The 14,117-nt window shown below is 40.4% G+C and overlaps 1 protein-coding gene across 1 annotated transcript; it reads left to right on the top strand.

Moving 5' to 3' along the window:
• Positions 1 to 6,159: 6,159 nt before the first annotated feature.
• Positions 6,160 to 7,765, top strand: LOC134444366 (GTPase IMAP family member 9-like). Its single transcript, XM_063193703.1, has 3 exons — positions 6,160 to 6,175; positions 7,047 to 7,391; positions 7,452 to 7,765. The coding sequence occupies exons 1-3, from the start codon at positions 6,160 to 6,162 to the stop codon at positions 7,763 to 7,765; spliced, it is 675 nt and encodes a 224-aa protein (XP_063049773.1).
• Positions 7,766 to 14,117: the final 6,352 nt, after the last annotated feature.

Below are 14,117 nucleotides of genomic sequence, written 5' to 3'. Positions count from 1 at the left end.
TGCGAATTTACCTGATTACAAACTGAACCAGCATGAAGTTTTGCATCAGCCCCAGACAACTTGAGCGGCAAAACAAGGAGAAACTTTCAAAATAGAGAAAATATGAAAGAGATGCCGAGGACTACAGAAGAGGATCGGTGTACAAATGGGATAAGCGCAGACAACAGAAACCGCAGACGAGAGGCCAGCGCAGTGGACAGCGCGGTGGACAGCGCGGGGGACATCGCAGAGGAGAACAGAGACAGAAAGAGCGACACCTGCTCCTGACCAGCGAGGCGGAGACAAGCGACCAAGGCAGCAGCAGTGCGTCTTCTTCCACCGATGGGCCTTTTTTAGGACAGAGAGGAGGCCACACATACAGAAAAGGACGAGGAGGGGCAAAAGGCAGAAGTCGGGATCCAAATCGGTTCACGAGGAGCCTGAACCGGACCTGAACACGGTTATAAACATCTCGGACTACCCTTTGACAACCCCGCAGGTAAAGGCACTGAGCCGCGGACTGTCTTTCGTCCCTACAAATAAAGTAAATGCATTTAAATTGAAGGTGGATTCATACAAGTTTTTCAGACAGTTACACTTAAAACACTTTTTCCATGCCAAAGCAATGGGAGAATCCACCGGTAGTGTTGACCCATATGTCTTTGATAAGTTTAAGAAAAAGTCCACTTTCATGCCTCCTGGCGCCCCCAATGCCACTTTGGCCACCTTTGCCAAACTAGTTGAAAAAGACATTGACAAAACCATTTCTGTTGCAAATAAAAAGACCAAATACAACATTACTGTACCTGAAAGAAAAGCCTTAAATGAGCTAAAGGAAAATACTGACATCATTCTGAAATCTGCTGACAAAGGTGGCGGAATCGTTTTACAAAATACAAAGGATTATGTGGCTGAAGCTATGAGACAGTTAACTGATCCTAACTTCTATGAACAGCTGGGACAGAATCCTGTGGACACATATATGAATGAGCGTGACACCATACTAAATAATGCATTGGAAAACAACTGGCTCACTAAGAGTCAGTTTGACTTTCTAAAGAGTGAACATCCTGTGACACCTGTCTTCTACCTGTTACCAAAAATACACAAAAGATTGGACAATCCTCCAGGAAGACCCATTGTGGCTAGTAAAGACTCCCTTACTGAAAATTTGAGCCAATATGTTGACCATTTCTTAAAGGAAATTGTGACATGCCTTCCATCGTATGTGTCTGACACTACTGATGTTTTGAAACTTTTAAGTGACATTTATGTACCGGATAAGACTTTTTTAGCAACATTTGACGTGGAAAGCTTATATACCAACATCCCCCATGTGGGGGGGCTTGAGGCTTTGAACTTTTATTTGACACCTAAGAAAGATACCCTCCCTGTCGAATTGTTGATGGAGCTAACTGAGTTTATTTTAAAATCAAATTACTTCATGTTTAACAACAAATTTTACTTGCAAACTCAAGGGACAAGCATGGGCTCCCCTTTTTGCGCCTAATTATGCCAATTTGTACATGGGTTTATGGGAAGAGAGAGAAACATTTTTAACAACAATCCTTTTTTTGACAACATTTTACTGTACAAAAGATTTATTGATGACATCCTAGTGGTGTTTGTAGGTACTGAAGATGACTTATTTAAATTTAATGAACATATAAATGGAACATATCCAACTTTGAAATTCACCATGGAATATGACAGTGAAAAAATACATTTTTTAGATCTGCTGATATCTGTAAATGCTGACAAAAAACTGGAAACTTCTATTTACAGAAAAACGACGGATAGAAATACTATCTTACACGCTTCGAGTTTCCACCCTGATCATACCATTCAAAACATTCCATATGGACAATTTGTGAGATTACGGAGGATATGTAGTGATGAGAATGACTATGGAGTTAAGGCTAATGAAATGTCTCAACGCTTTAGGGAAAGGGGGTATGATGACTCGCTAATTAATCAAGCTGCAGAAAAGGCCCACAGGAGGGACAGAGCATCATTACTTAACCCCACACCCAAAAACACTGAAAACAGAGTGACTTTTGTTTCTGAATACTCAACCGCATCAAAGCAGGTCCAGCGGATCATCAGAAAACACTGGCAAATCTTAAAATGTGACCCTAGTCTACACCATCTATCATCACTGCAACCTCGTTTCTGTTTTAAAAGAGGGAGAAATATTAAAGACATGGTGGTTAGTTCTACCTACATGGAGACCCCCACAAAGACTTGGCTGGCCAAAGGGATACATGGAAACTACAGATGTGGGAAATGTGCTCATTGCTCACATACATTTGACACAAAAACATTCGGTCATCCCCACTCTGGGAAGAAATATCCCATAAAAGAGTTCATCAATTGCCTCTCGACACATGTGGTATACATGTTAAAATGCCCATGTGGATTGATGTACATTGGCCAAACTAAGCGTAATTTAAAACTAAGAATTGCTGAACACAAAGGGGCAATACGAAACGGAAACATGGATTATGCTATAGCTAGGCACTATAAAGAAAAAAATCATGGATCAGCCGCTTCCCTGAAATTCATAGGTATAGAACGCATACAACAAAAACCAAGAGGGGGCAATATAATTAAGCAACTTTTGCAGAGAGAGGCCTACTGGATACACGAACTGAACACAGTAGAACCCCATGGTTTAAATGAATTACAGGACCTCAGTGTATTCTTGTAACATGCATGCACTGCTGAATTGCACACTGTAAATGTCCTTTTTTAATGGATGGGCCTATGCCACATCAAGATTGTCACTTGAACTATTGTTGACTAATGAACCTGCTTCAGGAGTTGGATATGTCATGTAAAAATGAATATGTCGGACTGGATGAGAGACCTACTACAATATGGACATTTTTTTGGAGAAAGGATTTTGATTATACTGTGATTTTTTGCACATTGGGATTAGCACTTTTGCACTTTGATATCATGTGTTTTTATTTACTAATGGCCCGAACCTGCATCTGAGGAGCGATATGCATTGTATGAACTCTATGTGGATATGATTACAGATACACATATCAGGGATGTGAGCATATTTATCTGGTAAAATGCATGAGAATTGTATAGTAATTTAAATGGTAGGATGTGATAATATACATACCTAAACCAGTATTGGGTGTTGTCTAGCACTTAAATGGGTGGAGTGGTTGAATGTGGGTGAGGTCATGTGACCAGGTAATCACCCTTATCACCTTTGGGTGACATGCGTAATGTCAGAGTGAACCTGATGAAGCAGTAGCGAAACGCGTTGTTCACCAAATAAACTACAAGCAAAGATACCAGTGTGCGGTGATTCATCTTTCATTTACAAGGAGAAACTCAAATTTCATTTTTTTACGCTGCACATGCTCCTTTTAAAACATGCCCTGTGTGAGGGGATTTTGGCCTCGCGCAGGGACTGTTAAATGGAAAAGCATGGTGTACTGTCTGACCTGTCACTGCCGTCCCGTTGACTGTCAGGATTTGGCCTGTTGAAACTTTTCCAACTTTTGTCTTAAAATCAGGCAATTTTGCAGTTTTTTGTAGCTAACAGGTATGCTGTTCTTGCAAACACTTTTAAAACAAGTAAGGTCGCCAAATTCCGCCCACTTCACTGATCACTTCACTGTGAACGTGATAATGTCACTATTTCAAATACTATTTGATTATGTTATCGTATATTTTTGGATAGCGGCAACTGTGTAGATGAGGTAATGAGCAATATTAGCTAACATTGGTGGCCCTTTCTATCGTAATTTGGAGATAACGTCCAGCATGTCCAAAATCTAGTTTCAGCACAATTCGCCGGCGAAAGGCTCCCAATTCCGCCCGCTTGATTTCAGGTCACGTCGGTATTTCCGTTAGCCTACTGTTATTCCTTCATGCTGTTTTGCTTATTTCGTTCACACTTGTAGTCCTAAAGCGAAACAGGGAAGCAGCCAGGGCAAGTTTTTAGCCAGCATGTCGTCATGAAATTAAAGTTCCACCTTCATGCTGCCGTTACGACACCCTTCATTACAATGCTGTTTATGGCCGTTTGACTCAGTTTTAAATGTCATCACCGTTTCAAATTGTATGCATACGAACTCCGTATCATGTCGATATCCATTCCTGACTTAAACAGTGGATACATAATTAAATATCATCACTTATAAGTAGGCGGGCGGATTTGGGGAACGGGCGGAGGCGTCTTGGCTATAGCTTGTTACGCACGCAGTGAAGCACTGGGCGCGCTCTGTTTCGAGTTCTTTGCATGGTCCGTAATTATAGGCTACCAAACGGAAAAAAAAATCCACATAGAAGAAATCAAGTCTTCAGTTTCAATAATACACGTTACTGCCTTCCGTGGCACAAAGAAAGTCTCTCGCGGCCAAAAGTGACTGAGCTCACCTGATGCTTCTGATATGAGTTTACATTTTATTGACATGAAATTTAAACTTTGCAATGATTCACGGTGTAATCCAAAAAGTCAGAGAATGCGCGCACCCACCACTAAAGGGAAAAGGTCCCCAACACTGTTTGATGAGTCATGGTGGAGTGAACAGTGTTGCCGACTTTTACTTTCCTCATAAGCCGATGTAACCATCTGCGTGAGAATGATGGAATGCTTCGTTTGCACACCTCTGGCTGTTTCTTGGCTCGCAGTGGCTGTGTCGAAGACAAAGTTTGAATTCTTTGCCGTCTACAAACGCTAGAAATAGGCTACTCTTCTCGGTAAACCATACACAAATTAAAGATGGGCTGATGGTAGTTTCTCTCGTAACAGCGTTAGTATCCATAGATGATTTGACGACCTGTTTAAAAGGGGGTTGTAGCCTGCCAGCAGTCTCTGCAAGCCAGAATGATCACAATTAATGTTACCAGATTTTTTGCCAGAAGCGTTAACGTTCTGGGGTTATAAATGCGAAATGATAACTGACGTGATGGACATCTAGGAACCGAAATGTGGAACCGACAGACAAGGCTCGTTTCGATGCCAAGTAGAACCTTAGCCTTTCATTCAATTCCATTAAGGAACCGAATTTCGGTACCCAGTCCTATGTGTGTGTGTGTGTGTGTGTGTGTGTGTGTGTGTGTGCGCACGTGTGCGTGCATGCATGTATGTGTGTGTGTGTGTGTGTGTGTGTGTGTGTGTGTGTGTGTGTGTGTGTGCGCACGTGTGCGTGCATGCATGTGTGTGTGTGTGTGTGTGTGTGTGTGTGTGTGTGTGTGTGTGTGCACTCTGGCGGGGACCAGGCAAATCCCAAAACGGCTTCACGTAGTCTGTTTTTATCCACAACGAAAACACAGTGTAACAGACTTACGGAAGGACAGTCTGACAGACAGACAGGCAGTTCCCTGGATCTGTGTGTGGGATTTGAGGTCTTACAGTGAACACACACACACACACACACACACACACACACACACGTGCGCGCACATGCGCACACACACACACACACACACACACACACACACACGTGTGCGCACATGCACACACACACACACACACACACACACACACACACACACACACACACACACACACACGCACACACACACACACGTGTGCGCACATGCACACACGCACACACACACACACACACACGTGCGCGCACATGCACGCACACGCACACACACACGTGCACGCACATGCACACACACACACACACACACATGTTAGTTAAAAATGAACGGCTAAAGCACAATACCAATCAGCCAACATTGAAATGGCAGATAAGATGACTGATGTCCAGAAAAGAGATTCATGAATCCAATTTGGGATGGTGTATTTGATATGCTTGCTTGCTATAGATACAATATAAATATAGCACATTGTCATACAGTTGACTCAAAGTGATTTCAAATACACATACACATTCTCACATTCACACACCAGCTCTGGAGGCTACCAAGAAGATGCTTATTGTCACGTGAGAAAGTGCACACGCACACACACACACATAGAGTAATAATAGTTCAGTACCGACTTTTCTCTCAATAGAGGTGAATTGGCCTTGTCCAACATGTTTGGAGACTTGGCAGTGATATTCTCAGATATCATCTTGTCTCCTGGTATTCAGGGGGTGGAGTCCAAGTACACAATCTCACAAAAACACAGAATTTGTTCACTTGGGAGTCAGCAGCACAGCGGTAGAACACATTGGTTACCTTTATCCGACAAACATGGAATTAGAGCATTGTAAGTACAATTTCTAGTCATTCAGGGCTGGTTTACAATCTACATAAAGCTTTCGTCAATTGATTTTATTGTGTTATTGTTTTTTTGTTACAGACTATTCAGGCAACATGATAGAACAGTTAAATTAGAAAAAGTACCCATAGGTCCATACATTACGTTGTTATATTACATTACACTACATTTGGATGATGTTTTTATCCAAAGTGGCTTACAATTAGATACAGGGTAATTGGTTACAATCCCTGGAGCAATATGGGGTTACGTGCCTTGCTCAAGGACACCTCAAACCATGGATAGAGGTGTGGGGAGGACTGGTAAGGGTGGGATTTGAACCTGCAACCCTCTAATTTCAAGTCCAATGTCCTAACGACTAGGCCATGGTTGCCCAACCAAATTTCAGCCATACAACAATAATATTCCAGTTTCTGGAAAACCTGCTGCTGTTGTCTGTATGAACAGGTAGTCTTGCATCTCACACTCAAAGCTGACAAATGATTTTAATACTGTAGGTATTTTAATGTCAAGGTAATTTTGAAATGAAAGAATTCAAAATACATTGCAGTTTCTCAAACAATTATAGATGTGTTGTGTGTGCCAGAAATGCAATCTCTCACTGCCTTCAAATCGGTTGACTTGCCCACAACAGGTCAGACAGGAAAAACACCCATCAGAGTCCTCTGCCATGTTTTGATTGGTCTTGATGGTATCACTGTGGTATTTACTGTAAATTGCTCACATGTGAACTTGAACAATTCTGTTTACACACACATACAGTATACTGTATTTGGGATACCATGGAAGGAAAAGGGAAAGAATGCAAATTACAGGTTATGTAGCAATCATTATCTTCTTTGTTTTTTTTATCCACTAGGGCAGCTTGTTCAAAATTTTATTCCTCGTTCAGACATCTTGAGGATTGTGCTTATAGGGGAAACTGGTGCTGGGAAGAGTTCAAGCGGAAATACCATCTTTGGAAGAAGAGTGTTCACGACTAAATCTTCTGATAGAGACATCAGTGTTGGTTGTGTACAGGACATCACATGTCATAATGGTCAATGGCTGTCTATCGTGGATACACCAGGGTTTTTTGACCCCAATAAATCCAATGTGGAGGTGGAGAGAGAGATCGCTAATGGCGTAGCATTAGCTGCTCCTGGTCCTCACGTGTTACTGCTAGTACTTCGACCAGACGGAATCAAATACAAAGAACAAACAGGTTTCAGAATTATTCAGACACTGTTTAGAAAATTGGCAGCACATTTTACCACAAACAAAGAACGGGAAACTGTGAAAATGATTGAGAAGATTTTTGGGAAAGGGGCATTGTGTTATACTATGGTCCTGTTCACCCATGGAGATGATCTGGGGCATGGCAGGACAATAAAAGAATTGATTGATCTGGAACATGGCAAGACCATAGAAGATTTCATTGATCAAAGTCCAGATCTCGGTGCCCTTATCAGTCAGTGTGGTGGAGGGTACCATGTCTTCAACAACAGAGACGAGGATCCGTCTCAGGTCAGAGAGCTGCTGAAGAAGATCAACACAATGGTGCAGAGTAATGGAGGAATGTTGAGTACCGGTATCTGAATGGATTTGCCATTGCATTTATGGTTTCATTCATTAATGCAATTGGTAATTTGTCTCTTGTAGAGTTTGCTGGAGCTTTTGCTGTAGTTGGAGCTACTGTTGCTATTGTAATAGCTAATTTTCCAGGAAGTGTCGAGGCGTCTCTTGGAGCTGGTTTTGCCGGAACTGCTGTCATAGGTGCCTTTGGAACTACTGAAGGCATGGCAGTTACTGTCACAGCTGGTGTTGCATCTGTTGCGGGGGCTGCAGTTGGTGCCGCTCTAGCTGGAGCAGATTCTGCTGTTGCTGGAGTTGTTGCTGGAGGTTTAGCAGCTGGAGTTGCTGCTGTTCAAGCTTCTTCTGCTCTTGGTGTTTCCTTGTTTACTCTTATTGGTAATACTGCTACCGCCATGTTTGGTCAACCAGTTACTTCTGCACTGACCTTCATCGTATCGGTAGCATATCGGGCATGGCTGCAGGGCCGGGCCGAGGTGTAAGCTATGCCGTGGCTTAGGGCCCCTTATCAATGTGAGGGCCCCCTCCCGGAACTCCTCATGTACATTACAGCCCCCAATTTCAGGAAACTCTTTTATCGTTACATTCAGCGCATACACACTTACTTAAGGTGAATATGGTAATAGGAGCCTTTATATAGCAAGGATTTGACATACACCTCTTATTGACGGTGGGTGGTGAGATGTCTTTTAGTGAGGTGTGGAGGTATAGGGGGGCCCCGGATGACATTTGGCTTAGGGCCCCATAAAGGCTTGGGCCGGCCCTGCATGGCAGTAAAAAAAACTTGTGAAAATATTTGTATCAGAAAGCTTGAGTCAGCAGTTTATTTGTGTATCACTTTTAAACACAGTAGCATTTAACAGAAACAATAAAGTAGAAAATACATAGAAGACAGTTTAATGTCAAAATAATCCTCTGTGCTATTGTCTACCATCACCCATTCTACTTTGTGTAAAAATGATAAAATAGAAGGAAATATGTCAGAAATAGAACAATAAAAAAGCTTAAGAGATTTATTTTTGTATCTAGCCTTGGATAGAGGGTAAAGCCTGTTGAACTTGTGATTGTTATTAGGGCTGGGCGATATGGAAAAAAACCTACATCACGATATGGATAACTTTATATCACGATAACGATATATATCACGATATAGCACAATTACATACGTTTTCAGTTATTCTCTTTATTTGCTCTTTATTTTGTCATGTCGCAAAACAAACTTTCCTTAAAATGTATCTTTTTATTCTTATTTTTACAGTTACATGAACGTATAGTGTGTATTGTGACAACATGGAATGCAATTAAATGATATTCAATTGTATAAAATTCCATCAAATTACTATCACGATAAAAATGATATAGGAGAAAGGTCACGATATACACTTTTATATCACGATAACGATATATATCGCCATATTGCCCAGCCCTAATTGTTATCCACATTACGGTTGGTTGGCAGCAACTATTTTAAGACCATACCAGGACTAGTTCCCACTGAGCCACATGGATTTTTGTTTCAAGCTCCTCGCTGTCTCAAATATCTGGGAAAGAAGCCTGCAAGTCAAATTGTGTTTCCATTTGAGTTTGTGTTTTGACATGGACTCTGTTTCTGTTGGACTGTTTGTTGGACTGTATCTGTGTTCGTCTGTGTTTTACTGTAACACAAGTGAAATATGAGGTATCCTCTGAGATGTGAAAATTGTAATGTTCTACTCTTGTATCTGTATCTGTATCTGCCTTTGAGTAAAATCCTGTGACAAATCCTGTGCTTTGGGTCTGTGTTCGTAACAAGTAGTGACTAAGTCAGTCATGGGTGAGCGGTTAGGGCATCAGACTTGCATCCCAGAGGTTGCCGGTTCGACTCCCAACCCGCCAGGTTGGTGGGGGGAGTAATCAACCAGTGCTCTCCCCCATCCTCCTCCATGACTGAGGTACCCTGAGCATGGTACTGTCCCACCGCACTGCTCCCCATGGGGCGCCACTGAGGGCTGCCCCCTTGCACGGGTGAGGCATAAATGCAATTTCGTTGTGTGCAGTGTGCAGTGTTCACTTGTGTGCAGTGGAGTGCTGTGTCACAATGACAATGGGAGTTGGAGTTTCCCAATGGGCTTTCACTTTTCACTAAATAGTTGCTATGGGAAATCCCTCACTATGTGTTTCTGGGAAACTATTGAAACACCATGAGGTGACTGTACACTGCAAAACATATCAGCTGCCTCAGAATTCCAAGTTACTTTAAAGGGACACTGTGTGAGATTTTTAGTTGTTTAGTTCCAGAATTCATGCTGCCCATTCACTAATGTTACCTTTTTCATGAATACTTACCACCACCATCAAATTCTAAATATTCATTATGACTCGAAAAAATGACTGGATCTTCTCCATGGTCCGCCATTTTGAATTTCCAAAAATAGAAATTTTTAGCTGCAAAAATGTACTTGGGCCATACTAGAAAATATTAGCTTATTACAGCCCAGTTTCAATGAGAAGCATAGTTGCAGTACCTTATCTGACCATTTCCTGCACAGTGTACCTTTAAATCCTGAATTGCAGCTTTGTGTTCAAACACAACTCCAAAGATTATTATTATCTTGGAATTATTTGGATATTCCACAGGCAGCCTTCAAGCATCTTAATTCCTATGAAGAACTGCTGCTGTGCTGCTGCTACCCGGTTTTCTTTCATACCCCCCTCCCTAGTTTTGTGTCTTTTGTTGTATTGTTGTGTGAGCACACCAAATAACATTCCTAACAACTGTATTTTATACTGTTGATATGGCTAAATAAACTTAAAATTTAAAACTTTTCTAAGAATTTCAGAGAAAAACAATAAACATAGTCTTATGTAAACCTGGTTATTTCAGGTTTGAGTTCTTACTGTAATTACGGTCATAATGATTAAAGGACAACTTCACTATTTTGAACATTAAGGCCATTTTCTGAGTTGTCTGCAACATTCAGTCAGTCCCCCTCACCGTTTATTTCATGTTTGCTGCAGTCTCTGTTATTTAGCTAATTTTGATTTTATCTCAACCAGCTTTAGAATGGCCGTCTATGGGCATGTCCAACTCTGTCCTTAAAATCACCTTTAACACTTGTTTTCAAGAATGTGCAACTCACCAAGTGTTAATACTTAATACACCTTATACTTTTTGTAGCAAAATGTGGCTTCTGTCGTGTTTTATGTGGCATTTTGTAAATTAGGTTTCACTTTCACTTTTACTTCCTTTCACAAAATGGAAAATAAAAAATGACAGAAGCCATATTTCACCTTGAAACTTGTCAGGGACTGCTAGTGGACACCTCCAACCACTATGTGAGCTGTAGACTTTGGAAAACAAATATTTCAGGTGACTTTTAAGAACATAGTTGGACATGCCCATGGACGGCCATTGTGAAGCCAATTGAAGCAAAATACAAATGAGCCAAATAACGGAGACTGCAGCAAACATGAACAAAAAAAATGGTTAGGGGGGCTCACACACACACACACACACACACACACACACACACACACACACACACACACACACACACACACACACACACACACACACACACACACACACACACACACACACACACACACACACACACACTTTTCTGTGCCACGCCATGTGACTGGGACTTGTTCAGCAAGTTTGGAGGCTTGGGAGAGAGATTTTCAGATAACATCTTGTCTCATGGTATTCAGGGGGTGGAGTCTAAGTACAAAATATCACAAACACCCTGAACTTGTTCACTTTTGAGATAGCAGCACAGTGGCAGAACACATTACATGGGATTCCATTAAAGACAGATCTGCATACCTTTACCTACCTTTGCGATCAAAATTCTACTGCTCCAAGCACTCCACAGAGAAGCACGGCCAGACTACAGTAGTGGAGCCAATCCTTTGGCGGAAGTACGTAGGATGGCTTGCGAGGCTAGAATTATTCATGAATGTGTATATAATTTTCTTCTCAGTGTTTTCGGATTTATTTGATCAGAATTATTAGCATAGCTTAGCATAATCACTGGAAGTAACTGGTATCTTTAGCATCAAGCCACAAATGATCACAGGACAGAATTAAACTGCTGTTTTACACTACAATTTTTCATTCATTTTAAAGTACTTTATATGTAAATTTGACCATGTTTTATTTTATACCATAGACTTGCATTACTATGCCTAATTTGGCTATACTGTTCAACGGGGCAATGCAAACACATAGACAAATATGATATGCACATTCATGAATAATGCTTGGAAATACTGCAAATATGTGAAAATCAAAAAAGGGTGGTCTGTTCCTTTAACATAGCAACTGCATGTTAACATATGTGTGGTGGATTTTGGTGATGAATGGCGTAAAAAGGAAGTAAATTGCATGTATAAAGCAATATAGAAAAAGGACAAAAAAGTATTGTTGTATAAGTAAGAACAGAACAGGCCAACTTTGTGCTAACAATTTGAAGATGTGAAAGAACAAACAAAACAGACATACATACATAAGATTATAAGTACTGTGCTTATTATACTGCACGCATTATTATCCCATCATGGAAAAAAATCCTGCTGTGGTTTTTGTCAAATAAAATGAACTTCTTAAGACATATTTGCAATTTTTTTCAAAAAAAAGTTTTTTAGGGGGGTACTTTTAGGTTTGTTGCCATATGGCAACATTGTGCAGTTACGGAAAGGATACAGTGTACATTTTTACTCCAAGACCAAACAAGGGTCATACAACATTATGGATTATTTTATAGAAATGTAATTGTTTTTATCTCAGAAAAACATTGAAAGTTTACCCACAAGTTCAAGGGAGTTATTTAACACATTTTTGCCATTGAGAGAACAAGTGAATACTGTTTATTATATCCCCGAAAAACAGTATTTCAGTGGTATTACGTTGACCAACCACCAATGAATATATTAGGTATTAACACAATATCTGTGCATAGATTTGCACAAAAATGTATATGGTAACTGTCTATAATATGTATATGAACTGATTTAATTTCGGAAGCCAACACTTTCAAGATGGCCGACATTCAAGATGGCCGATTTGCGGGCCAGGCATCTTTCAACATAACCGACAGTTTATTTGTCATAACTTTTGAATGGATGCTTGAATTTACACTAAATCTTGTGTGATAACACTCTATAATGAGTAAATAAGCCATGTAAAATTGTGAGGCCAGTGCTTTCAAGATAGCTGACTTTCAAGATGGCTGACTTTGAAGTTGGCAATCTTTCGAGACGGCCTACCTTTTGTTTACGCCACAACTTTTCAATGGGTGCTTGGATTTGCAGTAAATCTTGTGTGTTAATAATATAATTGGTTTATGAGCTGTTTGAAATTTGGAGATTATGCTTTTAAAATGGCTGACTTTCAAAATGGTTGACTTTGTACAATATTTTTTGATCGGGTTGACAGATTTGCACAAACGTTGTGTGCTAATTAGCCTATTTATAACAGACAAATGAAGTCAAAACATTTTGGAGGCTTAAAATGGTCAAGATGACCGTAGCTTTATGCTCTAATCTGGGGTTTGGGGATTTTTGTGGTATACCTCTGGCAGTCTGGGGAGGCGGCATAGGCCTTGTTCGCTTTTCTGCATGTACTCAGAGTGAAAGCTCATAAAACAGTTCTGTACACCTATTATAACATTTTTAATGTTCATTACAGACTTCCATCTACACTAATTATAAGTATTATCAGTTATCAATCATTCAATCAATAAATAAATCAATTAATCAATCAATTAGAATTGGGTATTTGTATCAATACACTTTCCCTATTGACCGTCTTGTTCCATTACCGCACAATGTTGCCGTATGGCAACATACCTATTTTTCAACATAAAAAGGAAATAATTTTAGTTGAAAACAAAACAAATGGTGAAAACAGATCATGACTAACTATAGATCATCCCAATATTTTTTTTAAATTTTGTAAATATTGCAAAAAGTGTGAAAAATCTTGGCCAATGGCAGAGAAATCTGTCAAGGAGACACACTCATGTACAGTGAGGGAAAGAGCGAGCCTGGGGCAGTGTGTGGTGTCATGTGATGTCAACAAACCACATAATTGGATAAAACAAGGCCACAGTTTCAATATGAAAACCAATCAGTGTCTATTATTTATATTTAAATACCAGGAAATGCCAAAAGAATGGTATGTTGCCATATGGCAACACCGTGCAGTATAGGGTTAAGGTGCACATTATGCCTACATATTTGCAAATAAGATCATTTCCCCTCACAAGCACCACTCGTGACTGCTCGACACATAGCCCACTATATGGCAGACACAAGACATACAGATTATACGAATTCCCAAACTAAGCGTCTGCTTCTAGACGATTACTCTGCA

Source organism: Engraulis encrasicolus, unplaced genomic scaffold, assembly GCF_034702125.1.
Source record: "Engraulis encrasicolus isolate BLACKSEA-1 unplaced genomic scaffold, IST_EnEncr_1.0 scaffold_52_np1212, whole genome shotgun sequence".
Lineage (NCBI taxonomy): Eukaryota > Metazoa > Chordata > Actinopteri > Clupeiformes > Engraulidae > Engraulis > Engraulis encrasicolus.
The sequence above is the reverse complement of the archived record's forward strand: the minus strand, read 5'-3'. Positions and strand labels throughout refer to the sequence as shown.

Bases quoted from the DNA above. Each gene is read 5' to 3' on its own strand.
- LOC134444366 (XM_063193703.1), top strand. The intron at 7,392-7,451 runs GTTTCAGAATTA...CCACAAACAAAG, and splicing joins CAAATACAAAGAACAAACAG to AACGGGAAACTGTGAAAATG.